General features: G+C 43.5%; 2 protein-coding genes across 8 annotated transcripts; one reads left to right on the top strand and one right to left on the bottom strand.

The window, feature by feature from the left end:
• Positions 1-680: 680 nt before the first annotated feature.
• Positions 681-15,321, bottom strand: marf1 (meiosis regulator and mRNA stability factor 1). 3 transcript variants are annotated; one of them, XM_029246622.1, is made up of 27 exons: positions 14,998-15,321; positions 13,722-13,929; positions 11,819-12,604; positions 11,220-11,394; positions 10,851-11,065; positions 10,561-10,678; positions 10,271-10,443; positions 9,191-9,628; positions 8,602-8,741; positions 8,348-8,509; positions 7,995-8,181; positions 7,589-7,770; positions 7,409-7,489; positions 6,828-7,064; positions 6,611-6,730; positions 6,322-6,503; positions 5,846-6,066; positions 5,499-5,641; positions 5,236-5,369; positions 4,946-5,148; positions 4,440-4,667; positions 4,061-4,294; positions 3,553-3,771; positions 3,372-3,432; positions 3,188-3,283; positions 2,707-2,877; positions 681-2,406 (listed from the first exon to the last, which is right to left on the bottom strand). In XM_029246622.1, the coding sequence occupies exons 2-27, from the start codon at positions 13,869-13,871 to the stop codon at positions 2,165-2,167; spliced, it is 5,298 nt and encodes a 1,765-aa protein (XP_029102455.1). In that variant the 5' UTR covers positions 13,872-13,929; positions 14,998-15,321; the 3' UTR covers positions 681-2,164. The 3 variants fall into 3 exon arrangements, with proteins under 3 accessions (XP_029102455.1, XP_029102456.1, XP_029102457.1); XM_029246623.1 differs by having other exon boundaries at positions 7,589-7,767; positions 14,998-15,320; XM_029246624.1 differs by lacking the exon at positions 14,998-15,321 and having other exon boundaries at positions 13,717-13,780.
• On the top strand, positions 14,773-25,123 carry nde1 (nudE neurodevelopment protein 1). Of its 5 annotated transcripts, none has more exons than XM_018739837.2 (10): positions 14,773-14,827; positions 16,186-16,325; positions 18,261-18,383; positions 19,019-19,172; positions 20,040-20,188; positions 20,294-20,430; positions 20,692-20,859; positions 21,055-21,140; positions 21,374-21,528; positions 22,569-25,123. In XM_018739837.2, the coding sequence occupies exons 3-10, from the start codon at positions 18,298-18,300 to the stop codon at positions 22,660-22,662; spliced, it is 1,029 nt and encodes a 342-aa protein (XP_018595353.2). In that variant the 5' UTR covers positions 14,773-14,827; positions 16,186-16,325; positions 18,261-18,297; the 3' UTR covers positions 22,663-25,123. The 5 variants fall into 5 exon arrangements, with proteins under 5 accessions (XP_018595353.2, XP_018595369.2, XP_018595346.2 ...); XM_018739830.2 differs by lacking the exon at positions 14,773-14,827 and adding an exon at positions 15,999-16,054; XM_018739853.2 differs by lacking the exon at positions 16,186-16,325 and having other exon boundaries at positions 14,792-14,827.
• Positions 25,124-25,170: the final 47 nt, after the last annotated feature.

The raw sequence follows: 25,170 nt of genomic DNA, 5'->3' as shown, positions 1-25,170 counted from the left end.
GAGGACAGGAATTACACAAATACTGGAACTACTAAACAAATGGCAAGAAGGTTTTGAATGAAGAGATGGACCTTATGGGTTCGTGCCCATTTGGGATTTTGATCTCAGTCGCCAAACTAAATAAGAGGACAGCAGCAGTTTCTCATCCATTGGAATATATCTCATGATTAATGAACCACTTTAAGGCTCTTTCTTCAGTCCTGCATGTCAATGGCAGCTCTAGGTGATCACTTTGTGCACTCCAACTCGACACTCCAACATGCAGGATACATCATCCGTGGCTTTACAATATAAACACACACATATGCATGACAACCTCACAAGTAAAACTTAACTCATAAGCAGAACAGACACGAGGTGGAGAACTACTCCCATCGCTCCCACACGTGCCATGGCTGATACAAGCCATTGTAAAAGCCAGGCTCTTGACCAGAGAACCTCAGAGGGCCTCTGTCGATGCGCTGCTCACCGGGCCCCTGGGCCCCTATGCTGTTTCCACTGTCGAGCATGCCTTCCCCAACCCCGCCTCTGTTCCACTCAAATGCCAACACTAAAATCACCTTTATTTTGCTATTAAAAATAAAAATGAGCAAGTCTTCGGCTTACCCACAAAACATGCCAACACAAAAATTTGATTTTATTCTCCTCCATTTAAAAAAAAAAAAAAAAAAAAAAAAAAAAAAAAAAAAAAAAAAAGCAAAATCAACAAGGTTAACAAACAAAACCTTGACACTTCCACAAGACTTGTAAAGGAGATTGTACACATCTCCCATCAGCAGCTAAGGCAGTGGAAATGACTCAAAACTACATAAAAATGCGGTTCAGCTACATTTACCATTTGCACGACTGGCTTCCCTTAATTTTGAACATGCACAAAAAGTGATTTATGCATTCCATGCATATTTCACACCACCCACTCAAGTGCAAACCGCAGTCCCTATCAGCACACGTGAAGACACAAGGAGTTTGCGCTTGGCTCGCAGCAGCTAACGGAGTGCTGGAATGCTTCCGTTCAGGCTGTAGAAACAGAGGTGCGAACGCTTGAAGGATGAGGTTGATCTCTTCCAGAGACGCGCACATCTGGCCCCATCGGAACAGACCTCAGACTTGCCAAGAACTTGGGCACAAAAACACTTTCCATGTTGTCCTGCATATTGGAGCAGAGCTGACGACAGCAATCATCTCAAGCACCTAGAGGCTAACTCCCTCTTCATACCTTGTTTCATGTCAAACGCTGCTATCCAAACAATGCACAAAGATGCCACTTACCAATTAACAGAAGCTTATTTCAATGCTGCATTTCCAAACCAAATATTCTAAATGGCTTAAACAAGAAAGGTAATGATGTGATTCACCAAGTTAAACAAGTCTTAGACTCACAACTAGAGTGAAGAGGACACTAATTACTTGTCCATTGTAACAGAGTTACAATGGGAGATGACACCAACACAATGACCCCATCTATTACTTTCTGGTCGCCATGGCCCAACTGTGAATTACAAGTCATAGCCTCAGACTAGAACATAAATCATCTTCATCACTAACGGCAGCTAAAATAAAGCTATACCAAAAATTTAAATGGAACAGAGTTAGTTTTAAAAGTTCCATTTCTAGTCTCATGTTCTCCATACTGAAATGAGTTTCCAGCCAATTTTGGTTGTTCATTCCACAGAGAGCTACTGAAATTAGAGCTTTTAAAAGTCGGCAAACCATTCCGCTAAGTACATCCTTTTGAGTTCGTGACTTTTCCCTCCATGCAGTTTCAACGCACTCACACTTCACTGGTTTATTTCACCCAGTTCCCCACCATTATTTATCCAGCATTTAATTACGATCAAAAATAAGGCTGAATTTAGCACATTCTCATTACTACAATGTTCACGACTACAACCTAAAATGGAAAATTCATACTGGGACCAGAGACAAAGTTTTCATGTAATCCATGACGCTTGCAGTTCCACAAGAAAAAAAAAAAAAAAAATATTCACAGCTTGAAGGTGAAAAGGAAAATGGGAGACAGTGTACAATTAAATACAAAATAAGAGACACAATAGCACATGGTTCACAAAGCCAAACAGTTGGAATCATAAGGAAAAAGGTGAAAAGGAGGAAAAAGGGCAGAAACAGGTGCTCCTGTTGGTGTAGACAGCTAAAATGGGTGAAATCAGAGGCGCGTGACAGGGGCAAGAGAGAAGTTAGCTGCCAGCTTCACTTTGTTGCGAGAGGCCCTTTTACTGGGGCTGTCGGTCAGGCAGGCCTTGGGAACGCGGGGCTTGGTCACTGGAGAAGCTATCTCCGCTTTGAAGGGTTTGCTGTCCTTGACTGGTAGGGGAGAGGGGTCATCATGGCATGGGGCATGTTCGCAGATATCTGGTGCAGATGCAGGAGGCTCTGGGGTCTTTTTGCCTGCATTTACCCCAGAGAAAAGGGGAAATGGTGATTGAGGTGAGGTTATTATGATGTATTAATAACATCAGACCACAAAGAAAAACCATAACCACCATTCAATTGTGGCTTAGCTAACATTTTACTATTCGGTATTTTTCATTTGTATCCTGCACAAGGAATACTATAGTAGGTCTACTTTTGGAACTTGCAAACTTCAGGTAAAAAGTTCACATACTGAAACACTAGCTGCTTCCTCATTCACAAAACAAACACATTAAACCATAAAGGCTTGCTTGGGTTCACTGCTTGCTGGCACACCTGTTGTCAGTGAAGGCTGCTCCTCAAAATGGATCAGATCTGTGTGCTGCAGTAGGACAGGGTCAGGATGTAGCTGAGGAGAGGGCAGGCATGAGGGAACTGGACCACAGAGGAGGTCCACAGGTGAGTTTGAGTTCAGGCACAGCAACTCTGTCTCCACTGCACTGGCAGCTGGAAAACACAAAAGTGACCCCACCCACAGAGTGAAACGCATTCCTTCTATCAGATCAATAGGGTGGTCCATTATTCAGGTAGCGCAAGATATTCTGGCATATCACTTTAAGGTAATATTGTTTGCACGCTATAAATACCAGGATGAAACAGGTGTCTCAAGTTGCATAGCTAGTAATTTTCTGGAACCAGGTGAAGTTCTTTACACTCTGCCTTACATTAAAGCATCTTTATCATCAGGGTAATACACAAATGCCACAATACATCCTTATATTGTGCAGGTTTCAGTGGAGTCCTTCCTGGATTTTACCTGGACTCTGTTCCGCATGCTCTGTGGCTTTTTTTGCACTCTTGCTGCTCTCTCCTTCCAGCACCAGGCTCTCTACTGCAACTGGACTACAACGTGCTGGAGACACACAAAGAACATATCGAGAACGCAGAACTTGTGATAGGACATGTCTTATGATGAACACCCAGGAATCCGCTGAATTTACCTTTCATATCGTTTTTCAGAACGATAATCTTCTTGTGTCCGTGACCTTTAATCCAGACAACCTGTTGGAATCAGTGCCATTTACATTAGACATGCAGCACACTCACCCAAGCCACTTTGGTTTTGGCTGTACTCTGCTGATTAAGTGGGGGTGAAACCAGACACATATTTGGTATGTGCACCTGTGGAATCGCTGCCAGCAGCTCATCAACAGTGCTGTATCCATATGAGCGTGGCAACAAGCCTTTGCCTGTATACTTGCTGAAGGCTGCAGGGAACTCAGTCAAGAAGATCTGATGGTAATGGTAAGTGTGCAACAGAGCCCGCACGCTGCGGGCAAATTGATAGAGCCGAGTCAACCTGACCTGTTCCTTTCCATCACCCTCCTCACTCTCGAAAAGCTTGGGGGGGGGGGGGGGGGGGGGGGGGGAGAAGAGAAGAGGGGAAAAAAAAAATATTTTATATATAGTCCACTTTCAAGCATACTGTAGAGACCTTAGAAAGCAGGGTCTCTTAGCACAGCTATAGGAAGAATTCATAATGGGAGACTGCGGTTTGATTCTCCCTGCAAGTACTCCCCCAAAGGGTACACGCAATACATTTGACATTTTTTCCACATTCTCTGATCACAGACAATAAAACTGGATTTCATGTTAGAGATCATACAAGAAAAAAAAATTCTGGGAATACCTCTACCAGGTAAGGCAGACTCTTGAGGAGCTCACTGAGGGAAACAAAGCCATATTCACAAGGATTTAAGGGAGCACCATGCGTGGTTTCATACTGCTGGCTCAGCTCCTCCACCGTCACAGAGTTTTGCTCGACTGGCAGTGACATGAGTAAGGCCAACAGCTGGGTGGTAAGTGAGCGCAGGGACTTCCTATTGATTAGCTGCACCTCTCGACCATTCACTCCATCCACCACCTGGAAGGAGGCAGGGGTTGTTGGTTCTTGTCTTTTAATACAGCCAAGATTTTACAAATACAGTAGTCAGATCACAAATACAGTAAAAAACAGTTTCTGTAAAGTGTAAGAAAACACTCCCTCTAGTGGTCATGTGTGGCCATACCTTGACCACATGACACAGCTTCTGCAGCAGGGCTGGAACAGAACTGACGTCAAAGTCCTGGAGCTTCAGGCCGTAGCCAAAGGTCTTGCTATACTCAGAAAGCAGATCACTCATAGACAGACTACTGTCCTTCTGGGAGCGTAAAAGTTTCACAAACTGGGCAGCTAGCGCCTTCAACTTCTCCATCTCTGTCAGGGTTAAGATCTTCTCCTCTCCACACTCCAGCACCTGGCACACAAACCAAACAATAACTTGTCACAGGGATCACCAGAAACAGCAGCTGACAAACCTAGAGTAAGTCAGTGAGAGGGTAAATAAAAATGAATGCTTAGATGCCTTCATTCAAAGAAAGATCATATGTCCAGTTACCCAAGTTACACTTCAGCAAATTTAGACTGAAGTAATATTGGTCAAATACATTGTTCAAGGATTTATTTGTAAAGCCCTAGGGATTCACATTGCCTGATACCATATAAAGCTAACATGGTGTTCGTTCCACAACGCACCAGCAACACATCAGGAATAGCCTCAAAAAGCTCCATCAGTTTGGTAAACCCATAGTAGGTGAGCTTGCACTGCCGACCAAAGTGATGGTGGTAGGAGGGGATGAATTTGCTGAAGGGCATACGGCAGTGGGGCTGGTGGCGCAGGAGGTCTACCACTTCCTTAGCAAACTGCTTAGTTCTCTCCACCTCCTCTGGGGTTCGCTCTGCAAAGGAAAGGTGTTAAAATGAATGTCAAGGGTTCAAAAGTAGCTAGAGTACAGAGAAGCATTTGATATCCTCTGTCCAATAACCTCTCTTAGGAATAGAGACTATGGTGTCTGCATCTTGCTGGGTGATAGTAATTGTCGTATCAGGTATCTCTGCCAGCAGGTCCATGAGGTCACACATGCCATAATCGACCACCCTCCAGTCCCTGGAGAAGCACCTGAGAATACAAACACATATGGTTAAGTATGATCATCCCACACAAATTCCAAGTCTCCCATTTAAAGAGTCTGTCCTCTCAGAAACCACACCACAGTACAGGTTCCTGCTTTTACACCAAGATACTGACCAGTGGTAGGCCTGCATGAAGTCTCTGATGACCACCTGCTTGCTGACCTGGAACTTGAGCAGTTTGAGTAGGTCCTGCGTGAAGCGCTTCACCTGTGCACGGTGAGTCAAGGTGAGCATTCTCTTGGACCCCATGCCCAGGATCTGTAACCAGCAAGATGTTCAGGAAATAATGTTGAAGCAATATGCTTACAGGTACACTGAAAAAAGCAACACTCAAAAGTACTAAACCACACTACATTTCACTGTGAATCCATGTTCATAAATTTTATTATACCCACAATTTTTGTAAATATCTAAATATACAAAACATAAAAACCCAGGACATCGACCAAATGAATGTCTGACCTGCAAAACATGGGGCACGGCCTCAAGCAGTTCCAGTAGCTTTGAGTAGCCATAGTCAGACACACGGCACTGCTTTGCAAAGTGATGATGGTATGAGGGGATGAACTTGCTGACAGGCATGATGCAGCAAGGCTGACTCTTCATCAGGTCAATGACCTCTCGGCTAAACTGGATAAGCTGCGGGTTCCCTACGGGGCTCTTGCAGCGCTGAACCCAGGGGTCTGTCGGCAAAGAAAAATGCACCCTGTACTTTCTTTTGGGTCCACACTGCAGGTGGATATGACGGTTTACTGTTCAGGTTGACCCAGCAGGAGCTGGCCACATTCAACATCCCCAGCCTCCACTCACTGTGTGCTCAGCTGCAAGTCCTATGAGGTATATTGAAAACTGAAAAACTGGAGGCTTGTGCCCAGACTCAAACATGTTCTACAGATTGCATACACAGCAAACGATCTAGAGCATTAACTTCTACATACCTGCATTAGGTGCTGGTGGCTTGTTGTGGATCCACTTGATAACCTTGAAGCCATTCTGTGAAGTTACGATATTAATGCCTGGGATGCAGGTAATCAGGTGTTCCAGAGGTACTCCTCCCTCCAGCTCTCCTTCTTCACCTAATGTAAGTGGGCTGAATTCTGCTGCATAACACTCTGGGAAACTGGAAGGAATTTACCAAGCATTTAATAAGACGCAATAGCCGTTTTAGATCATACAAATTTATTTGTATGGAGACATGCTGGAGAAAAATATGGTTCTAGAGCACACCTAAGCAGTGGCACAGTTCCCTCGTGGGTCTGTAGTAGACTGTGTACTTGAGCAGAGAAGGACTTCAGGGACAACACGACAAATGGGACCCTGTATGAGTCCGGGTCGAAGTCAGACTCGCTGTCAAGATTAAGAACAGAGCGAACAAGAATGTAAAGGCCTAAGCATGCCGAGTTCTAAGCAGACCAAATTCTAAGCACAGCTGTAAGCAGCCTACCTGAAACTGTGCTGTGGGTGGTGGCGCTTGCACACTGGTTCGTGGTACTCAAGCTCCTCAAACACCACAGGGCTGCTGCTGGTTGAAGAGCCATCATGGGACTGAGAGGAGCCCAAGGGGCTCTGGCGTGTCTGGCTGCTGGGCAGCAGGCATACCAAACGGCTATTACCCTGATCACGTACTGCCACCACATCCGTCAGTCTGTATAGGTCACTCACTGCCAGCTTGCGGCTGAACCTGTAGAGCACAGCAGTCACGCAAAAACATGGAAGAAAAGGCAAACAGCTACAGCAGCACAAGGGTGTGTTCAGTTCAAAGGGAACCACAGGCATTTTTGGGGCTAACTGAAAATTGCAAAAAATATCAAGCACAAGCCATCCCTTTTCATATGGTTAATAACTAAGAGGGTAATACTGCAGATGTGGGAGAAGTACTGCAATAAATGCTGAAAAATGACTGATAGCACATCCACTATTCCATACCATAAATTCCATTAAAAGGTCTTCAATAGATGAAAAATAGACATGTAAAGATGACGACAGGTCGCATCAAAAACATGCAAATAAAAATTAGATTCTTACTTTTTCTCATAGATCTCAGTAAACTTGAACAGTGGTAGGCAACAGGCTGGAGCATCCTGGAGAATGCCAATTATTTCAGAGCTGCAGAAAACATAAAATTTTGACCCCATAAAGATCCAAAACATACTATTTAACAAACCAGAGGAAAAGTGAAATGAGTACAAGGTTTGTGGTACATACCTGAGGGGAGCAAGAGACTTGCTGTTGGCACCAGTGACCAGGGAAACATGGATGCGCTTACTGCCGATCTTGTAACGGTGCAAGCTGCTGACGGCACTAATGGCCTGCTGCAGGGAGCACATCTGCACGGTAGCCTTTAGCTGGTAGTCTGTGTGTGGGCTCAGCTCCACGTTCTTCACCTGCTAGCACAGTGGGAACAATCAGCTTACATATTAAAGGCCAGATGTGTGCCGTCATGTGCATTTCCCTTTGGTTCTCCAACAAACTGGGAGGAAATAAATGACAAGTGACATGTGATTCGCTGCAGAAGCACTGGTGTAGCTTTTGTATGAGACCCTGAGCCTTATAAGCATTCAGCAGACAGCCGCAGCGACGGAGACCAAAGGTCAAGGGAAAGTGCTCTTACCCGGCCATGCTTGGAAAAGGTATTATACAGGATTTGCTGCAGCTCCTTCCGAGACATCCTGTAGTCCATGTTGGCCACCTGGATATCCACGCCATCAGAGAAGGGCTCTGAGCTAGTATCTGGGATAGGGCTGCGAGATGGCACGGTCAGGGGGGAGGAGCGGTTGGACAGGCAAGGCGATGCACTCCTGCACAAAGGAGTAACAGTGAAAAGGCGATGAGCAGGCAGGGGGGCAAGGGCCAAAGCAAGCATCCATCAGGTTGCATCCACCTGCAGAGCTGTGTGCACCATAAACTGGAGACATGGGCCATATGCTCAAGGTGCAGCAGTTCACTTGACAAAAGATAACTCACCTGGATGACCAGGACCCTTGAGAGAGAATGAGAGGACTGAATGTTTTCTGCAGACTGAGTTTACTGAAGGCAGAGGGAGTGCTGACCTGGAACTCCACCCCGCTTCTATCAGTCCTTTCCACAGGTGAATCAGACATGCTGCGTGGGGTAGAGCAGTCCCGTCTGAGTGCAGAAAAAGGTCACGATCAGAATTTGACATTATGCAGAATGAGTGGTTTTCAAAGCAGGGACTTCTACGGAAAACTCAACCTTACCTTACACCGGCTCGCAGTGTTGTGTCTAGCATGCTATTGATTTTGGAGGACAGTTGGACCGTGCTCTCACCATCATTCTGAGAGGGCACAGTGTCACCGCTGCTCTTAATTTTGGGCTTTGGTTCCAAATTGCACAGCTCCTGGACAAAAGCAAGATGAGATATTCTTACTACTGAATGTGTCACCCATAAACCTCTACTTAGCCCTTAAAAAAAAAAGAAAGCTTAAAGCCAAGGGGTCAAATCACATAGCTTAGACAGAAAGAGAAATGATTACATTGCAGGGTACATGCATGGAGAATTGTAAAACTTTCAAGCAACCAGTTATGTTGCAGTAAAAAATTGCTGTTGAAAAGCCACCATAGCATTACACTGAAACCTAAATGCTACATTACTGCAGCCAACATGCAACATATGACTGGGTACTTCATTTTACTTTTCTCCAGATCCCGTTTTTCAAAACAAGGACAAATGCAACAGAAGCGGCAAGCAAAAGCCAGGCATGGTGGTTATATTCTGTTCTGCAGCAGAGGAGGGTTAATCGTAAGCGGGATGAGCTGGGATGAGGCCGTGGCTGGCAGGCTGCTGACCTGGAAGCTCCTTGCCGCAGGGCCACCAGCTGCAAGTGTGCATGAACCCTTCCGAGGGCTGAAGGCCTGCTCAGGGGCGGCATCCCGGCTGCTCTGGCACAGCCGGGCCACGCGACCTGTACGCCTTGGGGACCGAGGCTTCTCTACAGGCACAAATGTGCTGGCCAGGGGCAGTTTGGTGGCTTCCCCCCGCAAGCCCTCTTTGGCACGCGGGTGGAACGACACGCTGATGCGGTTGCCAAAGACGTCCTCATTCTCCATGCGTTTGCTGGCGCGCTCGGCAGCCTCCTGGCTGCCAAAGCGCAGCACGGCACAACCCGCCGAGATGCTCAGCACTTTTCCACCGCAGTTATCCGACAGGCGACGCAGCCTGTTGCTCACACTCTTGCCATCCCGGTTGGTTGGGAGGTTGTAGACATATAGCAGGTTGAAACAGGGCTGGTAAAAGCAAACAAAAATGTACGGCCTTTTTCTCCCCTTCTCGATTCAAGAATCCCTCTGGTCTCCCGAGTTAATTTCAGAGAATTCTAAGCATAGCATATCTCCGTTTATTTCAGTTTGTTCTGCAGAGGAAACCAGTTTGTGTTTTCTAGCATGGCACAGAATTTGCCATTTCCTGATAAAACCAAGTGCGATCAGAAAGTAGGCTGGAAGTGAAGTACGAGAAAGACAATCACACCACACAGACTTCCTTCATATTTTTTGTATTGAAATATAAGCCATATGTTACAAAATAAGGCAGCCTTGCTTCAGTGAAGCAATTTCTTTGGAGGTAGGGAGGAGCCAGTTAGTACGAGTTTCTGCATATCACGCAAGGTAAAAACTCACCTTACAGCAATGTGGGTTTCCAAGTGTGAAAAATGTACCTCTTATTTCACTTGACAGTATAAAGACAGTTATTTTGGTTTGTATAAAGAAAAACACAATGAAAGACAAGTTCAATACAGCTTAATCCCATCTATAACAGACAAGCCAAATATATTTATTTTAAAAAAGGAGGGGGGGGGACCACTTATGTTTCCAGTATTGTCATTAGGAATATGATTGCTCATCTCTGTGGCATGAGGATCAGAGGCCTACCTGCGATTTCATTGGCATTCTGGGAGGCAGGTCAGACACAAAGTCCTCGAAGGCCACATGCTGGTGTGCGTGCTGCAGCAGAGCTTCAGAGGCCTGATTCTTGTGCACCAGGATGACCTGGAAGCCATGTCTGTGACGGAGGTCGCTCAGCTCACTCGCAAAGTTCACGTCGGCTGCAAACAAAAGGAGGGCTCAGTGTACAGCATGGCTCACTGACCTTCATGCACAGCACGAGCAAAGATGAAGGCAAAGCTAATTCTTGCATTTGTCCTTTTTAGGGAGAAACTTACAGGAAACGAGCACCACGGTGGCAGGAGCTGTATGCGTGTCAGCAAAGCGGCGAAGGCTCTGTCTCAGCTTATCGTCTGCTGCATTTTTGGCAGTGGCATTAATGTGTGCCACTGTCACCTGAACAACATGATGAGCCTCTTATCTAAAGTGCCAAGCCAGTCAAGATCTATCAAATACTGCCAACAGACTCTTGCACATCATGAAACTCAGATTACAGTTCCTGTGAGAAACACCACATGACTACACAATTAGACCACGGCTATGAGTCAGCCACAGTGTGTTGAAGCACCTGGCAGTTGTTGAGCTCCTGGATGACCTCCTTATTCTCCTTGCTGATGTCACAGACGCAAATGAACTCTGCCTCACGGTGGCCCTGGAAGAAGTGGTTGCGAATCCTCTGCACCACAGCCCCAGCAGAGCGGCCGCTGGGCACAGAGCAGTTCTCAATATCCCAGAAGACCCCAATTGGAGGGAGGTTCTCCTGTCCCCCACCCTCTGGAGAACCTGATCCATTAGGGAACAGCAGACAGTCACTTCATTGAGAATAAAGTAATCCAATCTTCCCTAAACCACAAGATATAGATTTTGCTTAGGAAACTTGAAATCCTGATATAAAAAAAGTTACACACAACAATCAGAGCAGGTAAGTATGACTCACCATATTTTTGGCTGCTTTTGCCAAGGCTTGTTCCAAGCAACAAAAAGCCATCAGCTGAGGTCCCAGGGACACCGCACCCGTTGCACACAGGGATGGGTACGGGGGCCGACTGCGTTGCTGGAGGGGGGATGCTAGGCCATGCTTTTTTTGAATCTGTCACCAAACCTCTGGTGGACTGAATGGAAAATGAGGTGATTAAGTCATCAAAAATCACACTTGCTTTACCTATAACACTAATCTAAAATGACAAGTATAATAACATAACCAAAGGGCACATGCATGAGTAAGCAAGTAAACAAGGACTTTACTCTTCAATAAAGCGTCCTTTAAGTCCCTCCTTACACAGCTGCCTTAAGCACAAATATGGAGAGAACTTTGACATCTTACATTGAGATTTCTTTATATGCACAAACTTGCTCTAGCCTGTACATGCTGTCAAAACTAGCAAAACTATGTTATATGCAAGTTTATTCTAAGCTATGTGGAACACATCTACTAGTAGGAAGTTTGAAACCAGTTCCTTCAATTCCTATTGGTAGTACTCAAGTACACAAATGAAACAATTAAAAGGTCTAAAAGAAAAATTGAAATCCACAAACCTTTGACAAACACTCTCTGCAGTAGTGCGTGCCTTTCAGACAAACTGTGTGTTCAACATTTAGGTGCGAAGGATTGGTGCAAAGCTGTGTTGAAGTGGCGAGATCACCATGTGTCAGGAAATGCTGGTCCCCTCTGGCTCCAAGACTGTATTCCACACCACAGGGGTAAAACCCTGAAGAGGTCAAGCAGCCCCCATGCAAAGGGGCAGAGACAGAGGGTGCAGTGGAAAGGAGCTTGGACTGACCACAGGGAGGTGGAAATGGAGGGAGCGGGTGCACAGGCCTCAGTAGCCCGGTGCAACAAGGCAGGTGCTGGTGAGATGCAAGAGGCTGTGAGGTGGCCACTGAAGATAGCTGCAGCTCACAACTGCCTGAGGGATGGGCTTGCAGGCAGGCATTTGCCAAACCTGGGTAAGACGGTCGCAGGGTAGAGGTCCCTGGACACGTGAGCTCATCTCTTGTACCTTCAGGTTTAGAGAAATGAAGAGAGAAACTGCTACTACTCCCACCACCACAACTAACACCGCCACAACCCAGCGCCCTGTTGCCCTGCCTAGTGTCAGCACCTAGCTGAAAGTGCAGGTTCCCCTCACAGTGAGTGCACGCGCTTACTTTTGGGCTACTCAGCGGCTGCTGCTTTTGCGGGGATTCCTGGGGATAGGGCTGGAGACAGGGAGGGGGCCGAGGAAGGGAAGCGAGAGGGAAGGGTTTTGAAGAATCATGACGGGGAGGAGGGGGAATATCCTTCAATTCCAAGACAGGATTTCTGTTTTCCATGTACTCTTTCTGAAAAGCAAAGGAGAACAAAGCTAGTAGTTATGACAATTTCCCTTTAGAAACACACTAACACAGAAAATGCCTGTCAGTGTACATGGCAGGCAACATATACAAAAACAGCCTATGTTCAAACCAAAGGTTTCACATGTTTTTCTTGTTCTTAAAATGAAAAGAAATCATGTGCAAAGCAGTCCATCATCCCAGCCACTTTTATAAATAAAATAAAAAAAAAAAAAAAAAAAAAACCCTTGACACACAGACTATTATCATTAATTGTCCATAGTAGAAAGCATTCTGTATTCTTCATATGGTAAATTTGACCTGCATTTTGCCCAAGTCCTGGCATCAGTACAATTCTGGATTAAAGAAAAACTAAACTTCTCTCCGCTTATACTCCCCACATTTGGTTTAGAAAGTTGATCCCTCAAAAATGCAAAACAGTAAGTGTAACTCTCCAAAGTAGAGCCTTTACAAAGAATGCCAGAGCCTACCATGTCCCATATTATTATTCTCAGTGATGCATTAAAAAATGAGCAGGACTGTACATTAGTTATGCTTCTCACTAATGCTACTTATCACATATACATAAGATACACTACACTGAATCATTCACTCCTCAGTACAGGAGATGAATGCAACAGACACACATCAGAGTCAAGAATCCACCTGAAATTTTTTTTTTTAACAACTGTAGGAGGAAACCCATATTAACACAGGGAGAACATGCAAATACCACACAGACTGAGCTGGATTCGAACCCACAACCAAGGTAACAGCACTGTGCCACCCAACTATCCCCCGAAAAAATGGCTAAACTCCAAAATCAAGGTTTTCAGTTTGCTCTAGTTATCATGCCATTCTGGAACGACTGGAAGTGATTTAATCACGCCATGTTTGGAAAATAACTGCGATCGGGCAAAGTACATCTCCCCATCATGCATAGCTGCCGTGTGCTATGATTATTAAACACAACAGTCAAAGGCATGAGCTCACAGATGAGCAATAAAGACAAGCGTAGTTGTTTATAGGACCCAGGATGCGCTCGTGCGCGCGCGCGCGCGCACGCACACACACACACACACACACACACACACACACACACACACACACACACACGGCACCTTGCCTGTTTATCGGGCCGGGGAGGACTGGGTTCCGAGGAGGAGAAGCAGCTGGAGAGCTCCCACAGCCTGGAGGGAGCCTCATTCTCTGCTCCCTTCAGCCACCTGAAGGGCCTGGCAGCGCAAACAGAGCCTTCCTGTCCCACACCTTCCATGGCAGAGCCGGGCAGCAGACCTCACCATCCTCTCGAACAGCTGCTCGCTCATGCTTCCCTGAAACAGCAAGCCATATCTCAAAACAAGGAAGGGCACCGAAACGTGTTCCAGCTTTCCCGCAAGAGCTTAGATAGAGCCACTCTTCTCATTCCTTCATTTCAATCCATGTGAATAAAATTGTACGATTTCGATTACTGTGCAATGAGTGCCTGATGATGGTATAGCCCAGAGGACAGCTGGTAGCCAAGTGGTTAGATTACTGTCTTAAAGGTCGCAGGTCTGATTCCCCCCTCCGACTGTGACTGTGGGACCTCTGAGGTACTTACCTAAAATTGCTCTAGTAAAATTACCCAGCTAAAATGGGTAAAAGATTCTTTACAAAAAACACATTGCCATTATGGCATAAGTCGGGCAGAGGAAAAAAAGTAGCAGCTAAGAATAATTAATTTCAGTACACGCACTTCCACTGCTGCAAGATGAAAACTCGTATTAACACACACAACGTCACAAGCCACAGAATCACTAATTACCCGTGAAAACCAGAAGAACCAAACGATAAATTTACTGCTACCAAGTGTGGAGAGACGTGACGACGACGACGACGACGACGACAAACAAGGCAACTACTACTCACGAGCTCCCGCTGCGCTGTTAATTACAACACACCGGCTAAATAAGGAGCCAGAAGCAATGTATTCTCGAAACTGAGGAAACTTGTACGCGTACACCAGTTTAGTTTCGCGCTTAGTTGAACTTGAAGTGACGGAATCGTAAAACTATTATCCACTGTCTGTGTGGACCCCAACTTGGCTCGTCTCTTCTTAGTTATCGACCCGCCGTCGCGAGCGGGACCCGCGAGGCAGCCCAACGACGACGGGCTCGCGACAGACGACCGCGACGCTTCCCGACGCATGCTTCCGGATCCCTTGTTTACCAGCTATTGCTAACGAGAGAGGTACCCCATTCCGTAGCCTCACTACGTTGTTAGATGACGAACGTTACTTACGCGGTTAGCTATCGCGTTTTCAGGAGGATCACCGATGTTTATATATAGTTTCTGGTAATATCTTTTATCAACACATAAAGTTGTAACGAAAGTTTAAGACCGGAACCTTAAAATTTTACCTTTTCTTTCCCTTAATTCTTCATGGCTTTCTCCCTCCAGAAACTCTTGCTTTCTCCTTCCTATTTCCTTGGAAACGGGGGCCGTTTTCTAACCTGCATATGCCGCCAAACCAGGGCCCACTGTCGCAAAACGGCAAGTACGCCAGAATAACAGTGTTTTCAGTGGGCGGTCTTCGTAAACATCGGTTAAGCCCCCAAAACGCAACAAAAATATCACATCAAATCAACTGTATGGCAAACAGTTGATTTACTTACTAAACTTTCTGTCGGCGACAGAAAAAAAACGGTTGTTCTTTATGGTAGTAATATGGTTGTCTGGTTTACATGATAAGAGAAACAAAAATTTTCGCGAAGGCGTGGTGGTACAGCCCATTTCGTGCGGCGTTGTGTGTGTGTGTGTTGTTTTAGTTGTGTCTTAGTGAGCGTTTACGTATATTGTGCGAATTCTCTTGCGTTACAGTCACCGGATGTCTCATGGTGCAACTGTGTATTTGTAATATTATGGCTCACACCCAGTTATGTTGCACGTATGATATATTTCGTGAGTTTGCGTGAATCTGCTGGGTTAGGAGAATAAATGCATGGGAATGTGTTTCAACACTAGCTCTGTTTTTTTTCTTACATGACATGTTTTACATTACATTCTTCATGGCGATGTTTCAATTAAGATTGAGTTTTTAAAGTCTTTGGTTGTTCGTGTGTGTTATATATGAAACCATGTTTTTAGGACACATTTCCTCCTTAACCGTTATATGTTTTTTAAATCATAGAAAAAAAAAAAACGCCTAACTGCAGTACACTAATAATATTAATTGCACCTAGAGCGAGGCACTCCTGCAGTCACATGAACTAGTCCTATGCCAGAGTGCAATGACCAGTTGGATTTCACTCACTCTTACCAACAAACAGCCTATAGCACGCTGGCCAATCTGAAAAGGCTGACCAATAACGCGCTGAATCGTCACGATTCAGCAGCCAATAGCGCTCTGTGTCGTTAGACACTTCGAGCCAATAGGGCGCAGTTCCTGTTCAAGCTGTTAAGGTTTGGATTTTGACGGTGAGTAGTTGGGGGGTTTTGTCTTAACTTGCCACGGTGGTTTTCGGTTTAATTTCATTGTGCTTTATCGACTTGTTTAACGGTGTGCAGGGAATGAGAGGTAACTGCTGAATCCGTGTTGGGTTTTTTAGGTACGTTTTTATTCGGGCCTCCAGTGTTGGTGCGGATCTTCTGTGTGAAAAGAAACGCCTCAGTCTGTTACGACGACAAAGCCGCCGGGGTCCAACTGCCGCTGGTAGAGAACAGACTGGAGACCGACTACACACACGGGGTAGATATATGACACGTTTGGTACAGATGTGTAGGACGCATCGATATAATATATGTGGGGATAAGTTATACACAGACTCACTGGGCAGAGATGACGACAGAGGCGAAAAAACAATCGCATGGCATGATCATGATGGGGCGAGACAAAACAAGACTAGTCTAGTCTCAAAAATGATCATCAATAATTGTCGTTCTTGTTCGAGTCGATTTGACTCCTGGTGAAATTTACTTACTCACTACTGCGCCCACTTATTTATTTTTTCCGGTGCATTCTGATTCTCCTGTGTAGCCGCGACTTGTGTACAGTGTGTAGTCGGTTAATTCTTGTTGTGGCCCGACAGAGATGTTCTTGTTCACACACATCTAGTGAAGAGTGAAGTTATGTAGCCCCATGAATCATCGCGACGAGGGCAGCTCTTGGCCGCGGGTGACCGGGTCTCGGCGGTGCCCGCAATGGGGGGGGAAAAAAAAAATAACTTAATAAGGTGTTAAGTGTCCATCATCATGGTGGCGGTATTATAAAATATCTTCCGAGCTCTGCGGTGCTCCTTCACAGTACGATAAATGAATTAACTGGGAAAAAAATGTAATTCGTTAATAAGAGCGGAACCGTTATGGATAAACCCTGTGTTGATCATCATCATGTCTGTCAGAAGCTCGTCCTGCTGCGCTTAACTTAAGCAAACTCCGGCACTAAGGGGTTATCTTATTTCATTGCTGCTTTTTTTTAACTTTTTTTTTTAGTCATCGAGCTGTTGTAATCCTACATATCTGTGTAACTTTTTGAAGCTGTGTGTCTAACTTGATCCCACACTCCTGTCTTCTTAATGGTACAACTTTTTGCAAAAACTTTTTTTAAAATTTTTTTTTATTATTATTATTCTCCTTTTTACCAAAACAGCTTTATGAATATTCATTGCATACCTTCTTGGGTATTGTGGCTCTTCAAGTTAAGAGCACAATTTGGGTAGAATTCTGTTAAATCCAAAATCACTTACTGCCAAGTACTGGTCAATAAACACGTAATAAACCTGTCCGTCAATGTATTTCTCTGAAGATCTAAAAAGTCTTGGCTATAGATGGAATAATTTAAAAAAAAAAAAAAAAAAACACAATACTTTGAACTTATTTTTATTGAGCGCATAGTGCTGATCAGAGGCATAATATAAATAAAAGTTTGGCTGTATTGTATATTAAATTACCGCAGTTAACTGTTAGTGAGTCAACTGGCCATGGAGAAAAGGAACAAAAACCTGGGGATCCAAGTGTCCTTCCCCTCCTGGGCATCCCACATTTTAAGGAAACACTTATGTCTGTTTACAGCTCTTTGTAACGTTGTTAAATGCTAATACGTTTCTGAATAAAACTAAAATGAAAACTGTTGGCGGGGATAGCAAAGTATTAACCATATTTATCTGGGATTATTAAGACTGCTTGCTGAAATGAACAGACCATTTTTGAAGCATCATGAGAAGACTTTATAATTTGCCATTAAAGTGTTGACTGACTAGAGATATGTAAAACCTTAATATTGCAGATCCCCTAAATTTATAGGTTGTGTAAAATTCTGACAGCTGTAATGTGAACAATCAGCATAACTTATTTTCACTCACAGCTGCATTAGTTAGAACCAATTTAAAATAAAAATGTCTTTACGAACTTCTGTTCAGTCCCAATTGTTGACTGATTCATATGTAACATTCCTCATCTTCTTAACACTTTCAGATTTGTTTATGATGTCCATTTTGATCACCATAGTAACAGCATACATCTTTCTTACTTGTGCTTCTTACAAGCAGCTCCTCTAGTGTTATAACATTTTCCCCATCTAGTTTTAAAGTGGTGGTAGCTGGCTGATCTGGTAATTGTCTGAAGTGTTTTGCCCTTAGTGTAACTATGTTGCTATTTTTGTTTACCTTGTCACCCCCCCCCCCAGGCTCTGTAGTTTTGTCTGAGATTGTTTCCACACAGACATGGGAGAGCCCAAGTCACCACACTTTGCTTCCATACATGAAGAGTTGCATTACTGGAAGGAATTGGCAGCAAAGCATCAGCAAAGGTAAGGAATTTGAACCATGAGTCAGGGCAAGTCCTGCTTTAATGCCTTGTATACACTTCTTAAAATTAATCTTTTGATTCCAGACAGTTGAAACATTTAAGCATGATAACAGGAAAGAAAGAGCTTTTTATTGCGCTTTTGCTTGGCATGAAGTTACCATCTCCCGTAAACAGTAATGTTATTACACCTTTTACACAGAAAGTTCAAACCGCCCAAAGGTTTTATCTGAATAAAACAAAGGTGACAATAGAATAACTGCGCATGTTTATCCACAATGGGCCTGAAAAGCACTAAAGTTTTGGTTGAATCAATGTTCTGAGATTCTTTGAACCCAGATCCAGTGAAGTTTCCTTTTGAAATGTCTGATTTAATTTAAGGCCTGATTTGTTTTCCCTGTTGCGGTTGGCTGAAGTGAAAGCAGGTTTTTGTTATAAATGGACATGCTGCATTCTTAAATCTTTAGTGAGCATGTGGGCAAAGATGACTTTCTGAATAACTGAAATCTAAAAGATTTTTTTTTTTTGGGAAGGTGAGATTTTTGGACTCTCACTTTATTGTAGTTCTGATGCCTTGTGTCCAGATTGTTGGTCATTTGCTTCCTTAGCATGTTCGATCCATGTTCTCTCCATTCACAGGGTGGAAGAGGTCCAAGAGGAATTACAAGAGTTCCAACAGATGAGTCGCGATTATGAGGCAGAGCTGGAAACTGAGCTCAAGCAGTGTGAGGCTAGGAACCGTGAGCTACTGTCCCAAAACAACCGTCTGCGCATGGAGCTGGAGAGCTACAAGGTAGCACCACTTTCTGCCGTTCTTGGACTTGGACTTTCTCTAGGGCAGTGCTGCAGTGCTCACCTGAGAATACCAGATTGGTGGAAACTAAACTTCAGCAACTGATTTACATTGAAGTACATTTGACAGGCCACTGCAGACAGCGGTTGAATGAGATATGTGGGTGTTATCTGCAGGAGCCTGAGAGTGTATTTTGTGGCGGTACAATGCGCAGCAGTGCATGAACAGTGGCTGTGTGTGAGAGATCAGCAACTGCACACAAAGCAGGGACACAAACACAATTGCTATTCATAAATACAGCCACCAACAGAGGTCTGGTTCAGACCCGTGGAAGCAGCTGATAGTTATTTATGCTCTCTTGTCTGGAGGGGTGTGTGGAGTGATGAAATTAGTGAATGCTTGGTTGTGCTGGATGTCCCAATAGTGTTGTTATAGCCAACATTTTTGTTTCAGTTCTGGCAAAACATCCATTTTGAAGACTAACAAATGAGTGATCAAATAAGTCGAATGGCTTCCTTAGCTGGGGCAAATTGTAAAGCGATTCTGGACGTATTTATTTTATAGTCACCTATGAAGTCAATGTTTAAAGTTCAACCAAAGAAAAAATTCTGTTGGATGAGCTTGAAAATAACAAGCGGTGGGGATTTATTTCATGAAGTGAGATTGCAAGTTATCAGAAATCATGTCTGTAAGCGTTGACAAAATAGTTATTAGTTGTCCAGAATGTTATCCACAGTATTTATGTATTCTTTTGCTGAGTAATCTCGCTCTGAATGAAATTTTCTTCTGATAGTGACTTATTTTGTGTTTTCTTAAATTTAATGAATGAAAGAATTAATTTATATTTTATTTTTTAAAACTCGACAGGAAAAATTTGAGAGCCAGCATTCAGAAGCTTTCAGACAGATCTCCACCTTGGAAGGAGACCTGGCTGAGACTAAAGCTGTTAGGGACCATCTGCAGAAATACATCAGGGAACTGGAGCAGGCAAATGATGACCTCGAGAGAGCCAAAAGGTCAGGGTCTGTTCCACTGACGTATGAAATGCTTCTGTGCAGTTGGAAGATAGGCTTCTACTAATATGTTATAGCCCTACTCTTAAGCTTAAATCTTTTATTTAGGGCCACAATTATGTCACTGGAGGATTTTGAGCAGAGGATGAACCATGTAATTGAGAGGAATGCCTTTCTGGAGAGCGAGCTGGATGAGAAGGAGAATTTGCTGGTGTCTGTGCAGCGGCTGAAGGATGAAGCCAGAGGTTGGAACTGGGGCTGAAATCACGTGAACATGAGAAACTTCCCTCACTTAAAAAGGAGGGCACTACCTCACAACTGTAGATACAATAACTTTTGTTTTCTACATGTTATGACAAATTCATATGATACCTAAGATGGCAGTGGTGTGTATGGTTTCCACATAGACTCGCATGAATGGTGCCATTTCGTTCTGTGTGTACAAGGTTGAAATGGCGCTTCTGATGTGAAGCGTCTGTCTATCTTCTGTTCTTGTTTTGTGGCAGACCTGCGTCAAGAATTGGCAGTGCAGCAGAAGCAGGACCGCCGACCATCGCTCAGCATGTCCAAGGATACGGATAAGAGTGAAGCACTGTTGCGGGCTCCCTCCACCCCTTCTGGACCGCATGGCTCTGCTAATGCCTTCGCCACCCCTCCAGCCTCCTATCGTAGAGGTCAGGTTCTAAAATCAACTGCATTTTCTCTGACAAGTTTTCATTGTCGAGGTCACGTTCACATTAAAACTCACTCGAAATGCTGGTCCTGACTTTTAGCTAAATAATTAGAAATGAAGGGTATTATGGGCAGATGCGTGGAAGGAAGGGTGTAGCTAATTACATTTCTCCAGTAACCATGGTGTCTGTGCCTAGGTGACGGCTTGGCCGGCACTCCTCTCACCACATCTGCACGGATATCTGCACTCAATATTGTGGGAGAGCTGCTGAGGAAAGTTGGGGTAAGAACAAACGGGAGCGATACTTGTATCATTAGTTATATGTGATTTACCTGGACTTCTTACTGGGCAGACTTTTTATTTTTTAAATTTAAATCTAACTGTTGTGTGATGCCCTCAATATCTGCTTGAGCACATTTCTAGGTACTTAGTGCTTTTGTTGGAATTCACAAAAGAATTTCTATATCCTTCAGGGTGGTAGTGTTGTGTTCACTCTGTTAATGTTACCATTTCAGAACCTGGAGTCAAAGCTTGCCTCCTGTCGAGAATTTGTGTACGACCAGTCGCCAGGGCGTGTGGCTCTTGCTACCAGCCCAGGTGTAGCATCCATTCCCCGAGAGGTTCCAGAGAGTCAGTCCAGCCCTAGCAGCCTGCCTCTGTTTGAAAAGGGGTGAGCTTATCACTCAGTTGCAGAGGGTTTCTCACTTACTTTTACTTGTCCTGTTCTTCCACTGTCTTATGCTATTAATGCCTATGCTCACTTCAGACTGCTGTAAGATGGAAATTGCATGAGAGCAGCGCGAGTTTTAATAATTTACATGCTGTACAATTGTAAAGTTGTTAGTATACTTGCTATATAAGTGATTTTTTTTTTTTTTTTTTTTTCTCCCCCTCTTCTTCTCTCCCCCTCCATTTTTGTATAAATCCTAGTTTTATGTTTAGGTAGCCAGAATGTAATTTGATATCTCTGCAGGTGCTCAGTACTTTATGTGGAAATGACTGCTTGCATAAAGGATGCTGCCCTACTCTCTAGGGTGGCAGGTAGCTTAGTGGTTCAAGTCACATACTGTTGTAGTACCACTGAGCAAGGTGCTTGCCCTGAATTGCTCTGGTAAAATTTACTCTGCTGTGTAATGGGTAAAACCTTTTTTGTATCTTAACATTATAAGTTGTTTTGGAGAAAAACATCAGGTTAAGGAATAAATGTAAAGATAATGTCCAGTACTGACCTAAGGAAAACATTGGTTCTTTTTAAGAAAACGACATACTTTAACTGGAAATTAGTAGACAGGGCTTTGCTGCTTTTCATTTCTCCAGTCCTGTTTGTCACTTTTCTTTTTTCCTCCCCCCCCCTTCTTCCCACTCTCACATTTGGAACACAATTCTTAGTCCCTGTTGGGGAAATAGTGCTTTCAGCCTGTTTTCTGAGTGTCTGTACAGCAGTTCTCGCACTCCCCTACCACAGTGTCAGATACTGGCCGGCCTTTCCACGGATGAAAGCCAACCAGCGTCTTTACATCAGCATGTTTTTGTCAGAAGGAATCCTTTGTTTTCTTATCTTGGCCTGTTTTTACTGCTTTATATATCTGCATACAATTTATTTGTAACTGCACTGATACATCTCAAAGTAACTTGGACTGGTAAAGGCAAGGTAACCTGGCTGAAAGCATCTTAAGGATTCTGTTTTCAGCACATCTTTCTGTATTGCAGCTTGGTGAAGCGATTGGACTTTGGACCGGCGCCCTCCAGTGTTGCTTCTCAGTCAGCACAGTCTCCTCAGGGTGTGGTAAAGATTCTGCTTTGAGAGCACAAATACCGAACGCTGCTTCCGAAGAGATATGCTGCATTGCTCCCCCACCAGGCCTGTCAGTATTCAGAATTTTGCCTCGATCACAATGTAGCTTGACTGATCCCTGTTCTCCGAGGTCATGGGTTCTACACCCTAGGATTACTAAGAACACTCGGATATAGTGGACTATATGAATTAAAATGGGAGAAGCTAAGAATCCACCACCTGGCAATAATCCACTATTCTCTCCTTCTCATGGTAGCTCCCTAGGTTCCCCTCATAGCTGTCCTTCTGTAAGTAGTGGAGTGGAGCCTTTTTGCTTTTGCCGTTGCTGCCTTTTACAATGCTTTGTACAGTCCCATTCCTTTCACATTTAGGTTAGACTTTCCATACTCTGAATCTTAATTGCTGTCAAAATTCAGATGCAACTTATGTTCACTGTGCTTCCATTTGGTTAACAATCAACAATATCAAAATGTGTAAAGGAGATGCTCAAGCTCTTTTTTTTTTTTTTTTTTTTTTTTTAAACGGGGGGCAGTTGTCTTCTGCTGGGCAGGACAGGCACACCAAAGATGTAGTAAACATGGTGTATTTGTGTTTGTATGCTTCTGCCTACCAAGGGGAACGTCCTTGCTTTTATTTTGTTGAGGTACATACTGCATACCAAAACACTTGTAACAATGTAATTTGGGGAAATGACAAGAAGTGTCATTGTTAATGCCTGACTTTCTAATTTCACCTCAGTAATGTGAACCTAAATTTGCTTGTCAAGGCTGCTGTTAGAATGTTTCTTATGCATGTCACCTACTTTACTATTGTAAACAGTCATGGGGCCAACACTGGTATTGGGTGGGGGGGAAGAAATGTATAATTTTTTTTGAGGACAGTAAAGGTTTTGTTTTACTAACTTTGAATCAAATGAAAACATTTTGTTCTGTAAATATTAAAACTGTTTGGTGATCCTACTGTAATGAACATGTTTGGTAGAAGATGAGTATTCTGAATCATGCCTTTGTGGCTAATCTTTAGATACAGAGCAGGACTTGGCCATTTTAAAAGATGAAATGTGGCAATTCCATAGCCAAAGCCACTTGACAAGACACATTGTAGAGAAGAAATCTCTAGTTGGACTGAATGAGGTTACAATGTTAACTTTTCTTGTAAATGCATATCATGGTCCTATTCCAATAGTGCAGCACAGCTGATGGGTCATTGTATGTATTGACCTTAGAAAATTATACTTCAAGAATAATGTGAAGAATTGTGATTAAAATTATAGCAGGGCACAGGCAGTAATATGGGTTGATAAATCAACTTTAAATCGCACAACATAAGATAAAGGTCGTGTAATCTGAATGTCTACAGTGAAATTTTTGAGGTTACTGTAATACATGGTCATCAATCTTGTTGCAGTTAACATTTTACTTTAGATGGGTCTTTATTTAGAAATTGTTTACAGGTGATTAGTAGATCTAAATATTGCATAAAGATGAACAATGCATATGTCACATTTATCTAATCTGATTAATCTTTGTTGCAAGTGTAAAACATTTAAAAAAAAAAAAAAAAAAACTGTGACTCATGCCTTCATAAGATACATTAAATGTAGTGTTTGGGGCTGTCTGTAAAGGACCCAACATGGAAGCTTTAACACATTACACCCCTGGTTCTTGCACAGGGAGGAGACAGATGTGGGTAAGGTGCTACAAGACAGGTGGCACATGATGCAAAATTTATCCTTGTTTTGATAGCAATAAATGTTCAGAAGTTAATTATAGCCTATGGAGGTGTTGTCTGACCTGCTTTATATATAAAATGTTTGAAAAATTCTTTGCCTGTTGAATGTGGAAGCCTGCCCAGATATGGTTTGTGAGAGAAATGGCCGAGTTAAGGTGATATTGAGTTAATGAGACGGGGGTCATTTTAAAATGGCACATTTCTTTGAGCCAATATTTTTCTGTACTAAGAATGTTTGAAATGGACTTGGATGTCAGTGCTTCGATAAGTGTGTGTATGTTCCATGTTAAAAATGGGAAGGATTTGTAATGGCACGCAACTTTTGCTTTTACTTGTCGAGGGTACTAAGACTAGATGTTGTACAGTTTAGTATGTAGGCCTGGTTGTTACAGACTGCAGCTCAGGGGCAGAACTAATCTTTGCACTTTTAGCAATGTCTGCACATAAACATCCTAATAGTACTCAGTTATAAGTAGTTTATTTTTATATGGTTTTGGCTGTTACAGAACAAGGAGCAATCTGCTGCTATGTCATTTGTGCAGCTTGAATTAATAAAGTCAGAGTTTATTTACTAATTGCAAGGTAAAGTATGAGGTGTGTGTGGCATCCACACCATACAAGCTTTCCTGTATGTACCCAAGGTGGCTGTATCTAAAAACAGCAGTTTGATTTGCAAACATTTTTTATATCCAAACATCTGTATTAAAAATGTTCTTGAATGTTGAGTTGCAGTGTTGTCTTGCTGATTGGAATATGGGTGAGATAGTGACACTTTGGAAAGCAGCA

This window comes from Scleropages formosus, chromosome 20, assembly GCF_900964775.1.
Source record: "Scleropages formosus chromosome 20, fSclFor1.1, whole genome shotgun sequence".
Lineage (NCBI taxonomy): Eukaryota > Metazoa > Chordata > Actinopteri > Osteoglossiformes > Osteoglossidae > Scleropages > Scleropages formosus.
Note: the sequence above shows the minus strand (reverse complement) of the source record. Positions and strands in the feature narration are given on the sequence as shown.

Excerpts from the sequence above, each read along its gene's own strand:
- marf1 (XM_029246622.1), bottom strand. The coding sequence starts at position 13,871 with ATGGAAGGTGTGGGACAGGAAGGCTCTGTTTGCGCTGCCAGGCCCTTC. Across the intron at positions 11,395-11,818 it reads GCAGAGAGTGTTTGTCAAAG|TCCACCAGAGGTTTGGTGAC; the intron begins GTTTGTGGATTT and ends TTTTCCATTCAG. Across the intron at positions 3,433-3,552 it reads TGCTGGCAGCGATTCCACAG|GTTGTCTGGATTAAAGGTCA; the intron begins GTGCACATACCA and ends TGATTCCAACAG.
- nde1 (XM_018739837.2), top strand. The coding sequence starts at position 18,298 with ATGGGAGAGCCCAAGTCACCACACTTTGCTTCCATACATGAAGAGTTG. Across the intron at positions 20,431-20,691 it reads GCTGAAGGATGAAGCCAGAG|ACCTGCGTCAAGAATTGGCA; the intron begins GTTGGAACTGGG and ends GTTTTGTGGCAG. Across the intron at positions 21,141-21,373 it reads AGCTGCTGAGGAAAGTTGGG|AACCTGGAGTCAAAGCTTGC; the intron begins GTAAGAACAAAC and ends TTACCATTTCAG.